Source organism: Colias eurytheme, chromosome 9, assembly GCF_061535395.1.
Source record: "Colias eurytheme isolate Ceu_HAF_F1 chromosome 9, ilColEury1 Martin Lab GWU primary, whole genome shotgun sequence".
Lineage (NCBI taxonomy): Eukaryota > Metazoa > Arthropoda > Insecta > Lepidoptera > Pieridae > Colias > Colias eurytheme.
The window spans coordinates 11,205,885-11,217,717 of NC_142988.1; the positions used below are offsets into that span (position 1 = coordinate 11,205,885).

General features: G+C 34.4%; 2 protein-coding genes and 1 non-coding gene across 6 annotated transcripts; 1 reads left to right on the forward strand and 2 right to left on the reverse strand.

The window, feature by feature from the left end:
* Positions 1–139: 139 nt before the first annotated feature.
* LOC149906128 (solute carrier family 25 member 35-like) lies at positions 140–11,807 on the reverse strand. 4 transcript variants are annotated; one of them, XM_090105922.1, is made up of 7 exons: positions 4,676–4,890; positions 4,568–4,599; positions 3,473–3,720; positions 2,974–3,173; positions 1,910–2,033; positions 597–739; positions 140–330 (listed from the first exon to the last, which is right to left on the reverse strand). In XM_090105922.1, the coding sequence occupies exons 3-7, from the start codon at positions 3,709–3,711 to the stop codon at positions 140–142; spliced, it is 897 nt and encodes a 298-aa protein (XP_089962048.1). In that variant the 5' UTR covers positions 3,712–3,720; positions 4,568–4,599; positions 4,676–4,890. The 4 variants fall into 4 exon arrangements, with proteins under 4 accessions (XP_089962048.1, XP_089962050.1, XP_089962049.1 ...); XM_090105924.1 differs by lacking the exons at positions 4,568–4,599; positions 4,676–4,890 and adding an exon at positions 11,694–11,807; XM_090105923.1 differs by lacking the exon at positions 597–739 and adding an exon at positions 1,239–1,381 and having other exon boundaries at positions 4,568–4,891.
* TRNAD-GUC (transfer RNA aspartic acid (anticodon GUC)) lies at positions 2,468–2,539 on the reverse strand. The gene has a single exon. It is a non-coding gene; the product is annotated as a tRNA-Asp (tRNA).
* On the forward strand, positions 9,031–9,806 carry LOC149906130 (uncharacterized). The gene has a single exon (XM_090105175.1). The coding sequence runs from the start codon at positions 9,031–9,033 to the stop codon at positions 9,751–9,753; it is 723 nt and encodes a 240-aa protein (XP_089961301.1). The 3' UTR covers positions 9,754–9,806.
* Positions 11,808–11,833: the final 26 nt, after the last annotated feature.

Genomic DNA, 11,833 nt, shown 5'->3' on the forward strand with positions numbered 1-11,833 from the left:
TCACTTCAAGTTGCGCTTCCTCAGAAATCGATTGGGAAATACAATTTTCTCCACCCATAGCTAATTATCTACGCTCCCGTCCAGATGTTGATGAGGAACGTCCTCCGATTGTTGTTTGAATAAAAAACGTTTAATACTGTTAGCTCTTTTTATTCTCAAACACAATATTTAACATGTCCCATATAACAAGTGACAGAGTCGTGTGAGGAGCTATCCGCAAATACAGCGGGCCGATACCCTTGTAAAGGCCGTAAGTACCTTCCGTTTTCAATATCTTCTTGATGCAATCAAATACACCAGTATAGAGCTTTTCACCTTTTAATCCAGACCCTGAAATATAATCGAATATTGTTAAAAATCTTAAAATAAACATACCTAGGTGAGTATGACTGTGAAGTTGTGAACCAAGCTTTAGTAAAATGATATTTAAATCGAGTCTTCGTATCATATTTGAAAGGCAAAGCAAATGAATAGGAACGGAGCTGGATGAAGTACAACAAAACAAAATAAAACAAAACAAAACGAACAAACAAGCTTTCATACAGGACATTACAAACATAAAGATCAAAAAGGTAGCTCTCATAAAGGGACATTACCCTGGTTAACCATACGAGTACTGACTACATCCAGCGGGGTTTCCAATAGCACACACAAGACGCCACATGCCAAACTCGCGACGAAGGCGAGTGTTAGGGGCGAACTTTGAAACAATCCTCTCTCAAGCAGCTGATCTTTCAGCCTGGAATCCATGGAGAATATGGCTATGAAATCATGCTATTGAGGTGTAGCTTTTAGGGGTGTAAAGTTTGCAGATGTCAATGTGCACCAAATCCTGAACGTTGTTTACTGTAGTAAATTTGCAAATGTAACACAAGTGGAATCCATGATTGTGGATGCAGACGCAGTTTAGATGGAAACTAATATGAAACTAATGAAATCCGTTCAAATGTAAATCGTAAATGCTTTTATTCATGCCAATGATTCTGCGGTTAGTATCATGTGGTATTGACGAAAACTTCGATTGATAAAATGATGTTTGCCGTTTCTACCCTGTTAATAAATATTATGTACAAGTGCAATAAATGAAGACTTCTCCCTAGAATGCTTTTTAAAACAATCGACAATCAACAAGGTCACATTACAGATATTCTAGTTAGTTCCAGAAAATGCTCAATCTTTAGTGACAATAGCGCATACAATTATATCACCAGGAGACTTAAAAATGTGGTGTTATTTACCCTGATTGTACAGTCGTACGGTGACAACATCTAGTGGGCATATGACCACAGCTACCATCACACCACTAATGGCACTTGCCAGGAATGCTAGGCCCAGTTTTGACCGTTTGCAAATCCCGTTATTCAATAGGGTTTCTTTTGCACTGTTGGAAAAAGAGGACCATTAAAGTATTTAAGTTTCTTGGATCTGGGCATCAAGTGCTTAAGTTTCTTGATGTGGGTAGATGGATTAAGATGTGATAGTTTCTGTGCCTAATATCTGGGTTCGATAGAACTCTTAGGTGAGAAGTAGTATTTGTATGTTACTGAACCAACACCATATACGAAGATATTTTATAATGAATGCAATTTAAAACCCACGATACTTGAAGGTCATTAGTCGAGTCATAGTCAAGTAGATTTCGTATTATATTACCTAGTTACATATTTTATTATGATATTTAAAATACATAATAAAAAAGAGCGTGTGTGCCGAGCACACGTGTCAGAAGTGAAACTTTTTTGGCAAGATTCAAAGATCGTCGCCTTAGTCCATGACGTGATGGTATTACCATGACGCGAACTTGAAATTTTACTCTTATCGCGCCTAAAGAAGTTTCACTTCTACAAATATTAAAAAATCGCATCAAATGATAAAAAAAGTATTACATATAAGTAAATAAAAAACTTACGCTGAAAAAGTAGTCAACTGAGCGGCACTACCAATAGCCAACCGCATGCACGTCGCGTTGACTCCGGCGAAGAAACCTCTCATGCCTTCCGTTTTGTAGATCTTTGTGAAGGCATCTAGCATACCTAGAAACGAAATATTATATATCACCGTAATACAATATTACGGTAAATCAACGATTTTGATGAGATTTTTTTTATTAGGGTGGTTTTTATCCCGCACGGGAACGATAATATCAACAAGAGCGGTAACTATACGGGTTTTTCTTTGACCACGCGAGCGAAGCCACGGTCGTAAATCCGTCATATAAAAATATAAAATTGTATCTTGATTATATTAATATTATGAAGTACTTATTATTGAAGTGAGTCAAAACTGAAAAAATATTTTAATTTTTATAAAATTTAAAAAGAACACGAGATAATCATACAGTTTGATCATATTAACAAAATATATTTATATCCTCATACAAAAAATTGGTAAAGAAAAATGTTAATAATCACTGGTTCTAAAAGTTTACAGCCGTAATAATTAATAAAAAAAAAAAACAAAAAGAGTTCTCTCCGGCGGGGAATCGAACCCCGGTCTCCCGCGTGACAGGCGGGGATACTGACCACTATACTACCGAAGACTTGTCTGTAAGTTCCAAAATATCGCTTATACTCAATATCACATATCTAGCTTAGTGACGTCACTATCGTGTTTCGCGGTTATCTCTAAAAATAAAACCGCTTAGAAACATGACTTGCTTGATTGACATTTTCCGAATTTAAATGGCCTAAAGACCTAAATATACACGATATTTAGGTCTTTAAATTTATCCTAGCCTAACCTAACCTTGATGGTACAATGCTAACTCATCAGTTCGGATTTTACCATTAAGATGAAGTGCTAATTCTTATAGCAGTATAAAAATTGTTTAGATTAAAAAAAAATTAGTCCAATTCCAAATACATGTAGTTAGTTAGTTAAATATATGAAAAATTGAAAAGAGTACGAGCCTGTAGTCTATCAGTGTTTACAACATACATATTATAATAATAAGTACTTATTTTATTAAATTACCTTTATATTGATACTGCCGTCCTACAGCTACACTAGGATGTGCCGCGGATTGCATTCTAGTTTTAACAACAGACGTCGGGTTAGCAGCCACCCCACTAAATAATCCGCTCGCGCTTGACCAAAACACGGCTTTTTGTATACTAGTGGCGCCGTCTGTCTTTGTCCAACCCTGCACTTCGGCTATGTGGTATGAGCCTAGCCTGGAAATATGAAGAAATTTATGAGAATTTTGTGAGCAAAAACTTTCTTATTAAATAAACTAGGTTTTTGTCTGTGGCTTTGCTTGTGTGATCTATAAAATTTTGTTTGTTAGATTTCGAAGAAACGGTAGCACTGGTTTGTTACCTTGTCACCTAATATATCACCTAATACGTATATCACATAATATATTTAATCAAAAAGGCGTTTTATAAAGATCCCTTTTATTTTTAAAGACCTTTCTGACAGCTCTCTTAAAAGGAGGGCTACTTAACAAAAATAAACTAACTAAAAATCTTACCTTACGGAGTTCATACAAAAGCCAAACAACATGGCAGGCGTGAGACCCTTCTGTAAAGCCAGCACACCATCTGCCTTAGCTATAACATAACACGCGTGAAATATTCCCCTGTATCGTGTTGCCTGTTCCTTCCTAGATATCAATTCGCCTTGTAACTGTAAGCGGGTCTTTACAACGTCCATGGGGTTTGTGAATATCGTTGCGCCTGCGCCGGCTAACCCGCCGATGATGAAGTCCATTTTGTATTACTGAAATTGTATGTACACAATTTTCTATACGAAGATAGTTAGGAAGTCGAACGCCACTAGTCGACTGACACACTGACTCGACACTAACAAATAATCTTTGAAACCTTCCTTTAAACAGAAAGGTATAAATTCTTTAGATATATCAGCAACAAACAGTAAGTATGATGTAAAAATAAAATTATATTGTTTACTCAAAGATTGAAATTACGGAAATACCTTATCTATTAAGATAAACTGAAATTCAGTCAGTAATTGTGAAATATCGTTAATTCTAGTTATGCCTACATAAAGTAAAAAATTATTTACACACGAAAAACATTTTTCCACCTTATATACCTATATATATATACCTATATTTTTCATACTTAATTTCTTCAGCTTCAAAAAATGCATGTAACAGACAGACATAATTGAATTTATCTCAGTAGTAATATTCTAAAAATATCTATTGGGCAGAAAGACGAGTAAGTACCTTATGAATAAAATTATTATTAAGAAGTATTTATCGTTGATAAAAACAAAACATAACATAAGTAGGTAGAATTTTATCAATTGCATAACTTACGTCTACACAACTGAAAATATATCTATCTCTCTCTTTAGAGTTTAGAAGAAGCCAAGTACATCCCTAATCCCGCCCCTTTAAGTATTGGCGGGAAATTTTAATGTCAAAATACATACTTATCCTACCAAGATCCTACCTATAATACCTGTTCATTGATAAAATGTAATTTATTTTTAGTTCGTTGTTATAAAACATACGATACAGTTGCTTCACAACATCTTGATAAATGACATTATTTTAATTATAGAACCCAGATATATAAAAGAACACATTCTTACTTACCATAAAATAACTGTATGCACTGAAACACTATTCTGAAATTGTAGTTTAATATATTATATTTTGTGTCTTTTGTGTAGTTAAATAATCACGTGAAACAGTTACACAAACCATATAATACTGAGCCTGAAAATTTTGGCGCAATTGTTTTTAATTTTTACATCATTATGTCACATGTCAGTTAGTTACTTTTTTTTAGAAACAGACTCTGGTCACTCGCATATTTTCACAATAAACCACGTGCTTGTTCGTATTTTGGTTTACGAATGTTATACAATATTGTTACGCACGCTGATGACGCGGCCGAGGCGTGGCATTGAAAATGAAACTTTGGTCGTGGACGAGGTTATGCGATAATTTATATCCGTATCACATAATAAGACAGATTTCATACGCTATCTACATATTATTTAATAATGGGTCAATGCGTAACTGCTGTTATAATTTATTTTTTGTAATAAAGAACGTTAATTGGTTAGGGGATATTAATTATGCACTAAAATTTATTTAAGGAAAGGCATATGTTGAAAATTATTAGCGGAGGCTTGGGATGACGTCTTCATGTCTGGGAAAAATTTTCATGTTTGGGATGTCAATAATCTTCTTATATTAAGTTAATAATAATGAAACTCATACCAACGCTTTAAGTTAATGCAAATTATATTAAAATAAATTTTTCTAATTATTAGAAAAACTGTATTGGTACATTGTCGAATGAAACCATTCCATGTGACGTCACGCGCGCTCTGGCAAAATTAGGGATTGGAAGATTTGAAAGGGAAGGGCTGGATGCGATGAATGAAAATCGATTTTTGAGAGCAGGTATGTGACCAATTATATTTAAAACCTTATGACGCATTCATTTATGTTGTAGGTAGACCTTGTATGTAAGAATTTTTCTGAAACTTTTAACTAAGTAAGTACCTACTTTATCGAAAAAAATCCTTATGTTAAAATGTCATTTTTAAATTAATCTAAAAGATCAATCGCTGTGGAAGATATCTGATTCCTTCTTCGGTTTTCTGTAATTTTATGATTTTCGTAAATTGTCTAAATAGCGTAGGTAATTATATTCTACACTAGCGGTCCGCCCCGGCTTCGCCCGTGGTACATGTTTACGTTTTCTCTACATAAGAACCATCCTCGTACTTCAAGGAATATAATAAAAAAAAATTATCGAAATCGGTTCAGCCGTTCTCGAGTTATGCGCTTACCAACACATTTTGCGATTCATTTTTATATATAAGAATTACTTCTTTGTAGTTGGTACATCAAAGGTCATAATATATATTATAGAGTCGATGTATGGATGTATTATCCTACTTAGATATAGGTATATAAGAGTTTTTCAACCTCAATTTTGAATAATTCATAATTCATATACCTACATAACTTAATGTTGAATGGCAAGTTTAGCAAAACTTTAGAAATTATCTGATTTATTATTGAAGCCTTAATTAGTGTAGTAAGCCTGAAAGAAAGTCATAATGACCATTGACCTTACTGCTTACTCTACTTATGATTTCATGTGTCTTCATGATTCACCATGAATAATAAATCAAGGGCATGATTATTCATTATTTTTACTTCGTTTATTATTTGGAAATGTAATTATAGGCAAATAAATTTACTTATCCGAAAAATATCATGCAACTCATTTTAAGTAGATATAAACTATTTTTTTTATGAGTCTATCAAATCTTTAATCCTGAAACTTTTAGAATGTTTTTGTTGGGTTTTATTACTTACCTACCGCATATGATATAATACTGCACAAGATATTACCACGTTTTATTTACTTAAGTCTGGAATAACTCTAGGTATCCCGTATCATTAGCCTTGTTTCCTGTATCCTCACAATTATACCATAAAAAAAGAAAGAAACATTTCCTTTAGAAATGACTAATAACCGAACCTACATCGTTTCTTCTGACGATAATTTTATCATGTAGGTATATTATAAAGGCGAATATTGTTTGTCTGTGTTTCTTTCCGTCGCTACGGAGCGATTTGTGGAATGATTTTCGTAGCATATCTCATTCATATTAGAACTTCTTTTGACCACGCGTGCGAAGATGCAGGCATCCACACAGGCAACATTATGGTTATATTAGCTTTTTGATAGCAACGAATCACGCTTGCCAGTTTTTATAATGCCTACAGATTGTTGGTACATCCTGCAATTTCCTTGATTACGTAGTTGTTTCAGTAGGTATATTCCTAATATTCCCTGTAAATTAATTATCAATTTAATCAACATAGCATAGGTAATATAGATAAGTACTTCGAACTGTAGTATTTCCGTGCTATAACAAACATATATTCAATGAAGGTTGAAGGTCAACAAATTCGATCGATGGCTCATGGCGGTCATTATACCTCAAAACAACCCCCCATATTCACCGTGGAAAATTATCATATCTATTAATCTACATAATATATTTATGGCATAGACGATACACATTTGATGACAATAAAAATTGGACAAAGTAAAAATGGCTCTACCTTGGCTCTACATAGAATTGATTTCGTTCTGTAGAAAATTATCATAGGGACATTGCATACCTACAATGGATCCCATAGGATGAGATGAGATTAGGATCACATTTTGTTTTCTAGTTGCTCTAGTTTCATGTAAACTTACGCAGTTTTCAAACACGATTGAGTTGATCTCGACGAAAACTTAGAAACTGTTCTTCAGTAACTTCCTTATCTCATCAGGAAGAGGTAAATAAATAGAGAGTAGGTACGAATAGGCATGGGTTAAAATACCGGATGAAGGATTTTTCGCTGTAGGTAGTACAACCTACAGGGTGCGATGTCCTAAATTTTGAGTTCGGTTACTTTCAATATTTTTTACGGTTATAAATACACCCATTCATTGCAATAACCACAGAACAGTAAAGTAGATAGAAGTGTGATGTGGGCGTGGCCCACGTGTCACTTGTAAGGTAAGATCACCTAACTTGCTCTCAGTTGTGCGCAGAAAAATATTCGAGTCGGTTGTCAGCTGTCAAACCTTTTTTCCGTATTTATTCATTAATTAGGACGTGTTGTTCGGTATAAGAGTGCAAAAATGATAGCAGACGAAATAATATCAGCAATGGAGGCATTTCATACCATCGGTAAGTCTTATTTTTATTTATTTTACATATAATATTTTATGTTATATCTTCGCTTGTAATTTGTCAAAATTGTATACAAATATCTAGTCAAAATGAACCTTAATCCGTAAGAAATTAGTACTATTATAGATTGAACAGCAAACAAGAATTTCTGGAATATTATTGCAATAAACAAACGAATGTCGCTTTAGTGATGCTTGTGGTGCATATCGACAGTATCGATACTTTAGAAAAGACAAACATTATAAATATTAAATTTTATTTTATTTTTCCTTAGCTTTCATTAGTCCAATTTATTTACAGATTTCCCAAAGAGGCTAATTTAAAAGAGAAATGGATAAATGCAACGTGACGAGTTAACTGAATGCCGAACAGCACTAAGCAGTCTAACAAAGGCCATCGATACAGCAAACCTAGGGCAGTTCCAAGATTTAAAATAATGCATATTTTCTGTTTGTATTTTATAAATATAGATTAATACTATTCTATTCCGTTTTTTATTTAATAATAATAATATAAAAAGACGTACTTAGTAGTAATAAACATACTCCAAAATGTGACACATTATACTATACTCGTATAATAGAAAGAAAAAAAAATACACAAAAAATATTTATTTGTGAATTATCGATATCTCGATATCGATAACAAGACTGACATCCCTCAGGGCATAGCATCAGATAAATATCAAGTTAATGTCATTAATGTTGAGTGACACAAATTTCAACCTTATCTCTATGTGTTGAGGTTCAAAGTTATATCTATCGAAAACTAACGCCCTCTGTTGTGGAGTAGCTGAATGTTTTTCGAATTTGGAATTTCTGTGCAATGAGAAACAAAACAGCTAATATACCTAGAGATGTTATACTAAAATAAACCGTAACATGGTGCGTTAGGGTACATATTGAAATGCTGAATTTATAACCTAAGTCAGTTTTTACTCAAATTAAGCTGTCCAATCAAAGGCATAGTTTACTTGTAGTGTACTGTATAACTATCGGTTTAAATGTGTGGGTTTGGCGACACTGGTTTTCATACTAATTATGACATTATCGCACTTCTATTTGTTTTTATTGTTCTGTGGCAATAACAATTAAAAGGATATGTTTGACAGACCTCAACCTCTTTTTACAGAAATAACAAAGGGTTTAGCGTTGACAGGTCGCAAAAAAGAAATCAAGTGACAGTACATTTACATTGTCAGCAAAACCATAAAATTGAATTGAAAAAACTGTCCCACCAAAGCATAGTAGGTGTCGTCAATCGCGTGGATGCCGTCACAGCTGCGTGTCGTGTCCGGTGGCTCAGGCCAGTGAATTCGATTGCCCATCGGCCAAGGTCATGGGGGGACGCAGGGCGGCCTCCGTGCTGCCCGGTCCACTCGCACCCATCAGCGCTAGCAAGACGCGCGCCCTCACTACCATATACGCGCCGCGGAAACTCAAAACTCGTAAACACAAAACCGCGCAGTCCAGAATGCTAGAAAACGATATCACCATCAAACCCGGTCTATCCCCCTTCCATCCCTTACCGGCTATCGGCCAGAAACCAGATAAAACGAAAGTTATCGTTTTGGACATACAAAACGACAAACCGTTGAAATTCCACGAAGTTCTCCAACCTTTAACTCCACTCAGGATACATGGCTTTCGGAGAACTTCGATGGAAAACGTCACTGATAAGCCTCAACAATTGCTTCGTGAAAATACTTACGATGTTATCAAGCCAATATATGTTACTACGAATTTAAAGAAGAAGGACTGCCTTAAAAAGAATAACTCTGAAACTTCTAAAGAAGCAGTAAAAATGTCACCCAAAACTCGATTTAAAAATGCAGCATTTCAAGTCGCAAAACTAACGGCTATGTCAGAAAAAGGGAAGCTGTTGTGTCTTCGAGAGAGGGAGACCTTTACATTTTGCAGGAGTGAAAATGACTCTTGTAAACTGCAGCGGTTGCCAAAAAGCCCAGAGCAAAAATTAAACGAGTTATCTGAAATTTTCCAAAATCTCGAATTGAAGGGACGCCAAAGAGACAGAATGAAAAAGGAAAATAGCTGGTTTTGAACATTGAATAGATTAAGTTTAGTGTTATTTTCAAAAAGTGTTGTGAAACCTAGTAAGTGATACCTAATGTCTATTAAATTTTTATTTTCTGTTAAATATAATGCTAGAGCGCATATATATGTTATTGCTCAAAGTTTTCACTTTTCTCGTATCGTATAAGTATTGTCTACGATATTTTATTAAAGTGTGTTTTTCAATACGGGGTTATTATTTCTAATTACTTCCAATGATTAGAAATAGTTTGGTTACTATACTAAGTAATTGTAATTTTACCACTTTTTATAAATAATTTAAAATCCGATAAGTGGTTAACTTGTAAATAAGTACCTAATATCACTTTTTACGTATATACAAAGTAAATACAAGTAATAACCAGTAATCACCCCTTTCTTCGAAATAATAACCATTATCAAATAAAAGTTTGACCGCTCGCGCTATGTTTTCGAACTCTTGAATATGTAATGCCTCCAATCGTTGTAATAAAAACATAAAAGATAGGTTTTCAGTGAACATATTTAAAACATAATATCATAAACACGTGTATCATGCTAATACCTAATATGATAAATGCGAAATTTTGTGAGTACCTATGTATGGATGTTTGTTACTCTTTCACGCAAAAACTGCTGAACCGATTTTCGTAAATTTGGCACACCTAGAGGGTAACTTAGCTTAGCACATAGGATAGTTTTTACGGGAAACTACGCGGGTTTTTCTATGAAAACGCGGTGTTTAGTTAGCTTAATGTTTGTTACGTTTGTCGTTTTTACACGTGCGTCATAACGGCAGAAAAAGATGTAGGTATGTTCTAGGTAGATGATTCTCGATCTAAGATAGATTACACCTTGACCCTCGTAGCTGTTCTGGATTAGGTCCAGAACAGCTACAAGGTCCAGAACAGTACATAGCCCAACAACGTCATAATATAGGTACACAATTTTAAGGGTGTTAAGTATAACATAATGTACCCAGCCATTTTGGTCTGTCTATAATTGGGCAATTTACGTGACGCGTTTCCTAATGACTTTGGTAATCAGTGTGGATAAAACTTTGGTATATGAGAAAACATTAATGTGCCTTATAAACTTGAACTAGATACCCAAAACACGTGTACTTCATAGTTTCATTCCCTGCAAAAGAAAACTGCGTTTATTCCGACGGTTCCGGGCGATAGGCTAGATTTTAATTTTAAAATTTATAATAATTAAATTAGTAATTTATAAAAATTTTAGCATTGATATCATAGCTCCTTAATCCCTTGCATGACACAACGCACTTAAAGCTTCCGTGGGACAAGAACAGCTGCTACTTAACCAGTAATTGCTTGTGATTTAAAGGTTTAGCCGATGTAAGTACTTCTATAGTTCAAGTTCAAATTATGTACTTCAACAATCAACATGATCATCTAGGTACCAAATTAGGACTTATTTCTCAATCTCTAGAATTCAATACCGTTTTGTATCGTAACTTTCGGTTAGTATGACGGTACTTACAATTTTCTATTTTATTAGATATAGATAGTATGGATATTCCTCGTAGTCGTAGATTATGATGGATAGTCCTAGTCATAAAATATATCACTTAATTATTGGTCGAATTCATGTTCGTTCGATCGTTTTACCTTTTTCAAATGCATGTAACTACATTTAGGTCAAACTACGATCGTATTGCATTGCGTGATGCAAATGATAATATTTATTTCGGAACGAATGGTAAGTGGAAATATTGATCTAATAATAATTGCCTCGCTGCTTGCTTATGTTTGACAAATAAGAACATTCTGGAGCGATAAGCGGTAGTAGGTACCTAAGTAGGTATTGCGTCGTTTTATAAAATATTTTAAGAAACAACTCGATAAGTATCTAATATTTTAATAAGAGTTCACTCTGTATTACGCTATGTAATTGAATATCTATTCAACTATTCTTTTTAGTACTTACCAACTACAAAAAAACATAAGGCGGGTTCACACACAGCAACTTAGCAAGCAGCCTCGCGAAGCATTTTCCGCGCGACGATATGATCCGCAGCGCAGTAGCGTCGCGAAGCCGCTGTGCGCGGCAAACGCGGGCCATTTGTT